The sequence below is a fragment of the Petaurus breviceps genome, unplaced genomic scaffold (genome assembly GCF_028583685.1).
Source record: "Petaurus breviceps papuanus isolate PSGF00001 unplaced genomic scaffold, PetGlider_PUasm1.0 99, whole genome shotgun sequence".
Classification (NCBI taxonomy): Eukaryota; Metazoa; Chordata; class Mammalia; order Diprotodontia; family Petauridae; genus Petaurus; species Petaurus breviceps.
Window position 1 is genome coordinate 26,150,157 of NW_027187465.1, and position 12,504 is coordinate 26,162,660.

The following is a 12,504-nucleotide window of genomic DNA, read 5'->3' on the forward strand; positions in this document are numbered from 1 at the left end:
TCCGATTAAAGAACCCCAGTGGGGGAGGGGGGGTGTGTATGTGGCTGAAGGGAGAGGGGAGCCCACCATTTTCCAGGCAGCCCACGACTTTCAGATCCCTCTTCCTCAAGCTTCGATCTCCTGCTTCAGCCTCCACCTGTTTGTGCTCGACATGAGAAGAGGCCTTCTGGACAAAAGTCAGTCTAAGGACAAACGACCCACTGAATGGACCCGCTGCTGCTCCTCCCCCTCCTCCCTCAGGTGGTTAATAAATGACACAAAACAAAATGATAGCAGGTTTAGAAAATAAAGTTTGTTGGGATCTTCAAAATTTGGAATAAAATATAACAAAAAATATGAACACACATTAGGGTCGAGGTGACACGAAGAGTAATGTCAATCTTATTTAGTTCCTTTTGACATATACATATATCTGCATTGTTGTCAACGCTGCCCGTGAAAGGTCTGTCGGGAAATTACAATAGTCTCCAGGGCGTGTATGAGCTATTCCGTGCGGAGATGCCGAAGACTCCGAAGGGGAGCATAAGTCAGTTTATACATCGTGTTCCAGCTTTATAATTAGGTATGTCACTATTTGGGTTCGTTAATATTACGCAAGAATGCAGACAGTGGCCTGTGCTTTGGTCCACCTGTGCGCTTGGACTAAATGAGTTATCAGCAAGCATTCGGATACGCGGGTGTTTGGCCACAGCGCTCGGTAAATACGCATTCTGCCTTGGGAACGCAATCGTGTTTGGGTTCGGGGACAGGGGCAGGGCGGAGGGGAAGGGGGACGAGAATAATTGGACAGATCTGAAAAAATTTGGCATGCATGGGACTTGAAAAACGCGGCGGACGAGGTTTCTTTCCTAGGAGTGGTCACAGTGCATAAGGAGCGGGAGGGTGAGGGGCCTTAAACAGTTCTATCGGTCCCCGAGTGCTTCCGGACCACTTGGCCCCCGTTCACCTGGTCCACCGCCAGCGTCTCCACCTCGGGCTGCGCAGGCGCGGCCGGCACGTGGTGGATGCGGTGCGCCACGCCCACGTGCGCCTTGTGCGCCTTGTCCCGGCCCGGGCCGGCCGGCTCCGCCGGGCGCTCCGACGCGATGGGCGGGATGACCAGCGGCCTCTCCTTGATCACGTGCACCTCGGCCGCCTCGCGGGCCAGCAGGAAGGGCGTGGGGTCGGGCATGGCGTCCAGCGGCTCTCGCAGCAGCAGCTTGCGGCCCTCGGCGCCCAGCCTGTACACCTCCTCGAAGTCCGGGTTCAGCGGCGCCGACAGGCTCTTCTTCATGCGGCGCCGCGGCGTGTCGGGCAGCTTGTCCTTGGGCGGCGCCGGCTTGTAGGCCGCGCCGGCGCCGGCCGCCGCCCCGGGGCCCGCAGAGCCGGCGGGGCCGGCGGCGCCCGGCTCGGCCGGGCCCAGCAGCAGCTTCTTCTTGGTGGCGTGCAGCTGCGACGTGAGGTAGGCGATGGTGCCGGCGCGCTGCTCCAGCTCGGCCGACAGCACGCTCAGCTTGTGGCTCTTGAGCTTCAGCTCCTCCAGGTATTTCTTCTCCCGCTCCTTCACCGTGGTCTCCAGCACCGCGATCAGCGCGTTCTTCTGCTCCAGCTCCTGCAGCAGCGCCTGGCTCTCCGCCTCCTTGGCCTGGAGCTCAGCCTCCAGGTCTTCGCATCTGCGCTTCAGCTCGTTGCTCCGGGAACTCCCGTCTCCTGGAATGGCGAGCAGGAGAAGGGCGTGAGGGGCACCCGGCGGGGGGCGGGGAGGGGCACGTGGGGGAGGGAAGGGGCCCGGGCCGGGCCACGGCTGCCGCCCGCCCTCAGCTGTGTTCCTCTGTCCGTCCATCTCTCCCTCTGTCTCTTTTCTGTCTGTCTGCCATCTGTCCATTCATCTGTCTGTCTCTCTCTGCCTTTCTCTCCTTCTACTGTCTCTCTGCCTTTGTCTCTTGTCTCTCCCTCTCTCTCTGCCTGTCTCTTTCTTTTTGCTCCCCCTCTTTCTGTTCCTCTCCCTCTCTTTTCCTCTCTCCCTTTCCTCTTTTTGCCTCTCTCCCTCCTCTGTGTCAATCGTCTCTCTCCTTTCCCCTCTTCTCTCAGTCTGTTTTTCCTTCCCTCCCTCTCTCCCCACCTTATCCCCCAGAGCCATCACCTCCCCCCACCCCAACTGACTTTCCCTCTACCAATGGTTAATTCATTTTGTACCTCAATCTCCATAGCTGTAAAACAGGAGAACAGTACAGACCCACCTCTTTGGGGGCAACAAACATTAAGTAAGTGCTTTATAGCAGCGAAGGGAAGGGAGATGGTGCCAGGAGGTGGAGAACCTCACCCTACTGGGAATCAGGAGACATGACTTCTGTTCCCAGCTCAGACAACCTAGCTCATACAATTTAACTTCTCTCTAAGCTTTAGTCTTTGAGCTCCTTCATCTTTTAAATGGTGGGACTGGAGGGGGCACTGTGGATGAGATGATCTCTAAGGCCTCTTCCAGGTCAACATTTGTTGTTCGATTGGCCTGGAGTCAGTAAGACCTAAATTCAAATGTGGCACCAGACACTTAACTGGCCGTGTGACCCTGGTCAAGTCACTTCACCAGTTTGCCTCAGTTTCCTCATCTCTAAAATGGGGGTCATAATAGCACCTCCCTCCCAGGGATGTTGTGAGCAGCAAATGAGATAACCCTCGATGCACTTAGCGCTCTGCTTGGCACTTAGTGGGCGTTATTCCCTGTAATCGGAGGCATTTATAATCACCAGAAACAGATCCTTATTTATGTAAATGTACCAAGTTGCATCTGCTCACACCAATTACCTTGGAATTTAACTACTACCAAATTAATCTATTTTAGTTTTCTTAAGAAAAATCAATTAAACCATTATTTGATTGCCTATAGGGCACTCTTTTGAAAGATGACGTCTTTGATTTTCATAATAATCACCAAAAAACCCCCTCCAGAAGTCTAATGAATCCCCAGACCCAAAGCCGAGCGCTACCCAAGTGATTAGGAGAGAGCCACAGTACGTGGGACCTGAGCCCAGGAGCTCCCTGCACTTCTCCCTCCTACACCTTGCTCCACTTATCTGTTTCCTTGCTAGTCCTCTCATCTCAGGAGAGCTAGGTCCTCCCCTCCCCACCCCCCCAGGCTGACTTCCCTTCTGTCATTCCCCCAGCCTCCTCCTGGGCTTTCACTAATGCCCTTCATCTCTCCTTCTACAATGGAGCCTTCCTTTCTACCTAACATACTGGGATTTCCATAGATTTCAGAGCTACCACACAATTGCCTTCCTCCCTGAAATAACTGAATCTGCCAGGACAAAGAGAAACTGCTATGGAGCTCCTCCCTCCTTGGGCCTGGACCTCAGCTTTGAGCTGTGATTGCCCAAATGCCTGAAATCACCCCTGGAGCTCTGATCTCTTTGCAGTTTGGGAGGCCCTGAAACTCCACTAATCACATTTCTGTCCTCATTCTTCTTTCCACAAGGGCCTGCTGGAAAACAACCCTCATAATTCTGCCTTTTTAACATACTTATGATTTCACATCTCAGTTTCTAGGCCCTACCTAGGCCTGGAATTGAAGTTTTCAAATCAGGCCAATTCAGGCACCAGCCAAACAATAAGCTATCTGCTTCTGGCATGATTTCATCCCTGCTCTCTAGGGGAAATGCCATAAAAGGGACAGTCTGTAACAGTGTGGCTGATCCCCTTGTCCTCAGGCTTTCCGTGGGCCTGCCTCCCTTGCCCAGGCTTCTGCCAGGCAGGCACCTTCGAGGGCACCTGAGGCTGCCCAGTCACATCTCTGGAACCACTAGCATGCTAGAAATGCTGCTTGCTTTGCCGCTTCCTGTTTGTTCCTTGAAAATTCAGTTGGTTCTACTATCCTCAGAGTTTTGTGGGTGCTGCCAATGGAAGGGGCGGGGGTAATTCATGCTCTGGAGAATTGGTCTCTGGGGCTGGTCATTGGCACCGACTGACACCTGTTCTGTGTAGGGGCCAACCCTTGAAAAATGGTTCAGAAAATCTGGCCAAAAATGAAACTAGGGATGCAGCTCCTTGAACAAAGTTGGCGCCTCAAAGCCCGCAGGCCCTTTCTAACCTAAACTGGCTGTTCCTGTTGGTCCTGGAGCCTATAAAAAGTTGTGTGTGTTAGCAGCCTCACATTCTTCAAAGAATCACTGGAAGACCACAGACACCTGCCATCTCTTGTCCACCCCTCCTTGTCCCAAAGGACCAATCCCAGAATAGTGTGCTAGCTATGTGATTTGGGGCTTCCCCCAAAGAAAAGTGAAACCAAAGGAGTAGCTTCTTGTAGCTCATTTCTAAAGCCTGACCATATAGGACTCAGTTTCTCTGAGTGGAATCTCTGCTCTGTGAGGTTTCTGGGACACAGCTTCAATGTGGGGCTCAATGTGACAATGAGGGATATGGGGGCGGGACCTGAAGAGCTTCCTCTGGTGCTACTCCTGTAATCAGACCTCTCTCAAGATTAATTCATATCTTTAAAAAAAAAAAAACATGCCTGGGGAACAAAAGGCTTGGGAGGCTGTAATGTGATTACTCTAAGTGAAAAAATGAGTACTTGGTGATGCACTGAAAATGAATGGAAATGAGCTGTGTTTTAGAAGAAATCAGATAGGCCCATAAATGATGTCACTCAGAGAAGCTGAAAAAACCCCTGATCTTGAACAGGACACATATTCTCTAGTGGATTTGTTTTTTTTTTCCTTTTTGCATCAAGTCACCAAGCCTTGGAGGATGGACTGTTTGGAGCAATTGGTTCTGGCTCCTGGAGGGCCCTGATCCATTTGGTCATGAGGTGGGTGGCCAGGACCCCCCCCCCCCCCAGCTCCTGAAGCTTTTATAGTTTTGACCAAAGATGGGGATGAATGCCATTAAGGCACGGAGAACCCAAGGAAGACGGATGAAGAGGGCTTTTAGGGGAAGCCTGACCTGTTGGCATTGGTGTGTGGATGTCCTGTCCCTGAGTGGGGCAGCTGAGGTGGCTGGGTCCCACATGGGATACTTGCTAACAAATATAACTGGGGCATCTCCTGATGGGGACACTGAGCCTTCATGGGATGGAGTCACTGGAGACCTAAGCAGTGCTTTTTCCCCAGAGGCTGTGAGTGCAGTGTGGGAGAAAAAGCAGTGGGGACGTTGTGTTCAGAGGGCCTCAGTTCAAAGCCCAGCTCTGCTACTTTCTACGTGACTCTGGGTAAGTCATTTACTCCTGGCTGCCTCAGTTTCCTTCTGTGTAAAATGAGGGGGGCTGGAGTATCTGATCTCTTGGATGCCTCCTTGCTCTAAATCCTCTGACTCTGGAAGGGCGGCAATGAAGTTTGGCTCATGAGTCAAGTATGAATATAAACTGGGAAAGAAGGATGTTAGACCAACAGGTGTCGCTGTTACACTAAGAAAACCACTGTCATTCAGGGTTCTTACCTGCCTGCTCCGAACTTTTCAGTGTCAGCTCATATGTTAAATCTAAAAAAAAAAAAATGCTCTGTGTTAATTCTGATTGTCATCGGAAGTTATAACTGTCTATTCCAGTTGTGATGACTCAGGAAATATTCTCGTGAGCCACCTCATGCCAGAGAGTCTCTAGGCCTGGAGCCAGGAAAACCTGAGTTCAGATATGACCTCAGACACTTATTAGCGCTATGTGACCCTGGACAAGTCACTTAACTCTTTTGGCCTCAGTTTCCTCCTCTGTAAGATGAGCTGGAAAAGGAAATGGCAAATTACTCTGCCCCAAAAAACTCAATAACAAAAAACCTCAAAACCCAAACAAACAAAAAACCCCAACAAAACCCAAATGGGGTTATGAAGAGCCAGACACAACATAAACAGTAACAACAACAACAAAATGGCTGATGCAGGTGGGAGAGAGATCTGGAAAGAAAGCCCTCCACCACTCTGGGGAGACAGGAACAGCAGACTTGCCTTTATCTCTTTAGATGTCCTGGCTGCCCAGAGAACGGAGGTCTACCTCATGCACTATTTCTGGTTTAATTATGAGATCGAAACAATATGGGTGGCAGGGGGCTTAACCCAAGTCATGATGGGGGCTTAACCCACCCTGATGGCAGCCCGTGATATTAACTGGCAGGAGGCAGCAGAAGGGACCAGCCAGGCTGCACTCCCTCTCCTCCAGTGGCTCCACATGAGCCCTCGCCTTCCTTCACGTATGGCCAACTGAGCTAGAGCTGCTTACAGCTTCTGGCCTACAAGGGGCCATGTGAGAAGGTGGTGGCACACCCCTTCCCCCGTCTCCCTGGCCCCTGTGGGGCAGACCCCGGGGTGCTGGGCCAGGCTACCTGTGCAGTGTTGCTGCAGGCGTCTTATCTCAGCATGCAGGCCCTTTAGGGTGTTGGCGTGTTCCCGTTGAAGGAACAACAGGTTCTTCTGGGCGCTGTGCAACTGGTTCTCCAGGTTTGAGGCTGCCATGCTGACATCCAGATAACCTGTAAGTGAATACCCACCATGGTCAGAGGCACATGATCGGAGAGCTCCATCCGCGAGGACCCCTGGCTAGACCTGAAGCCGGGGGAAAGGACCTTCCTCAGGGGAGGGCCTCAACACTGAAGGGAGAATTACCTGGAAACATGTATTCTGTGCGGACAGCTGGGACAGTGAGAAGCATCCAATGCAAAGGAACCCAGGAGTTCAGGTGGGAGTTCCTCCTTCCCAGAGCTGACAAGTTCTACAACTGTTATTTTATTATTATATTATTATACACACAACAATATATTATTATACACACAACCTCCCTCCCAGAGAAATGCTGGAAGAAAAAGGTAAATGGCTGCAAAAGGGACCCGTTGTAAATGGTCTTAACCTAACTGTAAAGTGATGATCGATGGCTCTCCTCGCAAACCAATGTGAGGTAACGATTTCTGTGTTAACAAGGCTGCCCCAAGGTATTTTGGGCCTGTTCACCCTCTGAAAGGAAACTAGACAGGAATCACCCTGTATCGGATGGCTCTTGTGGTGCTAGCGCCCTGCCAGAGGCTGCAGGAGCCCCCAAGGGTCTGCCAGTGAGGCCTGAAGGACACATCTCTGGTGCAGCTCCAGCTCCAGTCTGGGGGGGCTTAACAAGGCGGCTCAAGGTCATCACTTCTGGGCCTGTTGCTATGGAACAGAGTCAGAGCCCCTCAAACAGGGCGGGAGGCTTTCTGATTGTTGGATACTTGTTGCCATGGGGACAGCAACATTCAGGCTTAAGGAAGTGAACTCAAAGAATCAGAGTGAATATTTTGTTCCCATCCCAGAAAGGTAATGCCTTGGTCACTCTTGGGTGAATAGCTTCAGCTGGCAGCTAGTCAAAGCCTTCTCTCCAATCAGCTCACAGGCAGAATGTGCTGCTGTTGGGAGAATGATGGAACATATGAAACCTGAAGTCCCAGGTATTGTACAGGTGTGATGCTGCCATTGTGGTTTTTCCTGCTAAGCAGACCTGGCTGGGATGCTGCCTTTCAGCTAGGGGAGAATTCGAGAATTGGATGAAGGTCACGTTAACAAGAGGTCATTTCAACCCTCCCACCTTGGCTACTGGACCAAGGCTAATTTGTAAGGGAACTGCTTACTCGCTGACATCATGGGGCATGGGCTTCCTTGGCAGCTGCCAAGCTTGCTGGTCTAAAGACCTAGGTTCAGGCAGAGAAGAGCTTTATTTCATCATCCCACCTCCTAAGTGCTCACTTATTGATTGACAGAGGACCAAGTGAGATAAAAGACCCTTCCCCAAGTACTGGGGCTCTTTGTTAATAGTGCTTTTACAGCTTAAAAGTGGATGCTGTCTATTAACAAATACTGAAATCTCAGAGCTGGGTGGAATGGGCAGCTAGATTTAAACTTAATGAGTTTATCAAGGCCTATATTGCTTTAAAAGAAAAAAAAAATGATGTCAGAACTTTGTTTCCCAAGACAATTGAATCACCATTTTCCTAGCCCTCCTTTCTTAGAATCACTCATAACAGACATCAGAATCTAGTTTCTGCAGGTGGACTGGAGTCTAAAAAACTGACTTCAGCTGGGCTCCTTAGCCCAGAGCTGACAGAAACAAATTGGTGCCAAGAGGCTGATTGTAAGAATGGATACAGTGGATGTTCAAGGTCACATGCCAAGGGAAGCTTGATTTAGCTAAAAATAGAACATTTCTGAAAGGAACTCATTAACAAAAGGTTTACCATAAAACCCAGGGCCACGATAAAATGAAGCTCTGGAGGCTGTCCACAGCATCCCCCCGCCCCTCTCCAAGCAGCCCTCAGTTCCTGAGCAACAAGGACAACTTGCCTTGGGCCTGGGCCTGGATTTAAGGGGGAGCCCTCTGGGGCCACGTAGGGATCCCTGTGCCCAGTTCTTGCAATGGCACAAAATGCGACAAAATGGCACAAAAAGCTGGTGCCTTCTCATCTGTCTTCAGTCTCCCCCAGATCCTTCATGGATAACGTAGCCAGTGTGCTGGAGGCTTTCTTCTAGGCATTGGTGTTTTACGGGGCACAGCGGGGTTGCCTGTCTGTCCTCTGGCCCGTCCAACCCGATCGGCCCTCTTCTTTTTCTGGCCACTTCTTGTAGGCAGAGCTGACGTTTCAATGCTTCCGAAATAGTGAAATTCTTTGAGTTTCTTCCCTGTCAAAATGGTGGGGTTGGACTGGAGGGCCTTTGAGTCCATGATCCTATGGTTACTATCCCTGGCAGTAATTTTAACCACTGTGAATTTACACCAATAAAACTACATGTCTAGGAAAAAAAAGTCACATGGGACATTTCAGGAACATATTGATTACATTAAATCAGATATGTCTATACTTGAAAATGAAACCTTCCATAAATTGCTGATGGTAGTCAAGGTGAGCTGACAAATAACATATGCACAAACGAAAAAAAGTCCTGTAGGACCTTAGTTGGCCTTTTCAGGACATGAAATGAAATCTAATTTAGATTGAAAATAGATACTATGCATTTGTTTCCACCCTGACTGTTTGGAAAGGGCACCTGTGTCCCATTACAGTCATTCTTGGGAAATAGAGTAATGAACATACAAACATTGAAGCTGTTTAGTTAGACCCAGTCTAGATCAAGAGAAATATAAAGAAAATAAGGAGAGTGTGATTACAGAATGTGTGACCTCCAATATTGGGTATGATGAGCCGCTAGGGGGCACCATTGTGCATAGAACACTGGGTCTGGAGTCAGGAAAACCTCAGTTCAAATCCAGCCTCAGATACTTTCTAGTTGTGAGACCCCGGGCAGGTCACTTAACCTCTGCCTGCTTTAGTTTCTTCATCTGTAAAATGGGAATCATGACAGCTCCTTCCTTCCAGGGTTGTTGTGAGAATCAAATGAGACAATAATTGCACAGTGCCAGGCATGTATTAAGTGCTTATATAAATGTCAGCGATTATTGTAATGACCTTTGTTTTGTGTTATCACTGACATACAGAGGCTGAGAGGCAAGCCTTCCTTGTAATTGGTCAGTTTGTGATCTGTGAAAACTAGTCTCCCTCCCTTTCTTTCATGATGTCACCTATGATATTTCAAGGTGTGTTAAAATGCACTCTACTGCATGCCATATTGGGCACACAAGGGGCAAGTCAGAAAAGGAAACCATTCACCTGTACCAGCACTGGTCATCCAGGGAGAGGCACTGAAGGGAGTGCATGGAAGGTTTCGCCTTGGAGTCAGAGAGCCCTGGCTCACATCTTGCTTCTGCCACATATTAGTGGTGTGACCACAGCAAGTTACTCAGAGTCAGATAACTGGGACGACAAGCTGTGGATGAGATAGTGATTGGTGGTGGTAGAGGAAGTTTCCATGCTGGAAGCATTTCCTTTGTTACTGATGAAAACCCAGAAAGCCTAAAGGAAAGACCAACAATTCTATCTAGAATGCTTTCTTCAATTGATCTCCAGGAATACCAATATTACTGACTTCCAGAGTGGGTGAGACAGCTACAATTCAATGTAGGAAAAACACTTTCCATTTAGACTCTTATGGAGGGACGATAAAGATATTTGTTATCTGACCAGATTGGGCATCAGGCAGTGCGCTGTGTCTAATTGGTGAGCCAAGGAGAAAGAGGGATGCCTGTGAAGACTCCCAGAGCAGCTTACTGAGGTGTCTGTAATAGGTGTCGTGGCCCTTCTGGTCCATCCGTCAGAATGTGGTGGGTGAGGAGCCGGGTCAGTAACTAGATGAGTAACATCCTGTGTGAGCTGTGTCTCAGCAGCATGCCAAGCTCACACAGTGAAACGTGGCCTTGGGCCGGGGCTATTGAGATGGCAACACAGCACACAAAAGCAAAAAACTTGGCTCTCATCACAACCACGCTTTTGTCCTTGTGTGAAAGCTTTGCAGGGGATCGCTGCACTTCCCCACCCCCCAAGAATGAACTGGTTTGATTACAGCTCAAAGCCAACACATCACTCCAAAGACCAGCTCTGGAGGCCTCTGTGGGCTTCCCTGATCATGCCCTGGACGGGGGGCCCATCAGGCGTTTCTCCTCCCGAGTTTCCAGCTTCTCTTGGGCTTTCCTTCACCGTCCAACACAGCATGGCTTTGTCCAGCAGATGGCGACTGATCTCTTCTGACACAGGCCAATGCTGCAGCAAAGGCAGCCCCAGCTCCTTGGGGGTCCTGACATAATCTTTCCTGTTTGGTCTCTGGGTCTCTGCTATGAGCATCCCCCTTATAGGAGGAGAGGGGTCTTGTAGGCTGAGCCCTGTTTCCAAACTGACCAAATTCTCCAATGGGAAGAGGGTCAGAAGGAATGACAGTGTCTCTATCCATCCCCCTCTGGCCTGCTGACAATACAATTCAGTCATACGTGAGACATCCATATAAAGTCAGACCACATTTTGCTCTCTGTCCTTTACAGATGGTTCTTTTTCAGCTTCATATCTTTAGACCAGAAGGTCTCACACTCTGGTCTCAGGACCCCTTTACCCTTTTAAAAATTACTGAGGACCCACTCCCAAAGGGCCTTTGTTTATTTGTTATATCTAATGATATTTACCATGACAAATGACAACATCTTAGTATTATTGTGAAAATAGTTTTGACCCTGTGGACCCCTTGAAGGAATCTCATGAGAACTTCTGTTGTAGATTGTAAGAGCCAAAAGGGAACCATGTTGTGTCTTTGGAGTTCTTCATCTAGTACTTAGCAGAGGGCCAGGAAAATTCACAAAAACTTGTACCACACTGTACCAAAAAGCACCATCCAATCCCAGCTACTGGGGCAAAAACTCACTATTTGACAAGAACTGCTGGGAAAACTGCAGAGCAATCTGGCAGAAACTAGGCACAGACCATCAATTCACACCATATACCAAGATAAACTCAAAATGGGGACCTGATTTAGACATAAAGGGTGATAGAAAAAGCAGATTAGCAGAACATGGAAGAAATTACCTGTTAGGTCCATGGATAGGGGAAGAGCTCATGAACAAATGAGATAAAGAGGTAAAATGAATAATTTTGATTATATTAAAGTAAAAAGGGTTTGCATAAACAAAACAACGGTGACTAAAGAGAAATAGAAAATATGGAAAAATCATCTAATAAAAGGTATAATTTCTAAGATATATAGGGAATGAAGTCAAATTTCTAAGAATAAGAGCCATTCCACAATGAACAAATAAAGGATATAAATAGGGAGTTTTCAGAGGAAACCACAGTTTTGGTTTCAATAGTCATAAGAAAAAATGCTCTAAATAATTAGTAATTACAGAAATGTAAATGAAAACAACTCTGAGGTGCCACCTCACTCCCATCAGATTGACAAAATTGATTAAAAAGGAAAATGACAAATGCTAGAGGTGATGTGGGAAAATGGGCACACTGTGGAGCTGTGAACAGATCCAAACATTCTGGGAGAGCAATTTGGAGCTGTACCCCCAAAACTATCAAACTGTGCATACCTTTGGCCCAGAAATACCACTACTAGGTCTGTATTCCAAAGTGATCAAAGAAAAAGGAAAAGAACCCATATGCACAAAGATTTCTAGCAGCTCTTTTTATAGTGGCAAAGAATTGGAAACTGAGAGGATGGCCATCAATCAAAAAATGGCCGAACAAGTTATAGCATATGAATATGATGGAATGCTACTGTGTCTTAACAAATGATGAAGATAAGTTTCAGAAAAACCTAGGAAGACCTGCATGAACTGATGCAAAGCAAAGTGAGCAGAACAATCAACACAGTAATAGTTCCATTGTAATGATGATTGACTGTGAAAGACTGAGTAACTCTAGTCAATATAATGATCCACCACAATTCCAAAGGACTCACTATGAAAAATGCTATCTACCTCCAGAGAGAGAGAGAACTGACAGAGTACAGATTGAAGCATATTTTTCTCCTCTTTCTTTGTTTCTTTGTTTCTTTCTTCCTTCCCTCCTTTCTTCCTTCCTTCCTTTCCTTCCTTTCTTTCCTTTTCTTTCTCTTTCTTCCTTCCTCTCTTTTCCTTCTTTCTTTTTTTCTTTCCTCTTGCCCGCCCTCCCTCCCTTCCTTCCTTCCTTCCTTCCTTCC

General features: G+C 48.2%; 1 protein-coding gene across 3 annotated transcripts in view; it reads right to left on the bottom strand.

Moving 5' to 3' along the window:
• Positions 1-272: 272 nt before the first annotated feature.
• The window catches only part of CCDC92 (coiled-coil domain containing 92), a 43,830-nt gene continuing 31,598 nt past the window's right edge, over positions 273-12,504 (bottom strand). For 2 of the 3 annotated variants that reach the window (XM_069081905.1, XM_069081904.1), the window contains 3 exons: positions 6,288-6,434; positions 5,413-5,454; positions 273-1,689 (listed from right to left, as the gene is read on the bottom strand). In XM_069081905.1, the coding sequence (XP_068938006.1) occupies positions 893-1,689; positions 5,413-5,454; positions 6,288-6,417 (969 nt within the window). In that variant the 5' untranslated portion in view covers positions 6,418-6,434 and the 3' untranslated portion in view covers positions 273-892. Of the gene's footprint in view, positions 1,690-5,412; positions 5,455-6,287; positions 6,435-6,567; positions 12,070-12,504 lie in introns of those variants that run through there. The other variant, XM_069081903.1, reaches the window with a different exon arrangement.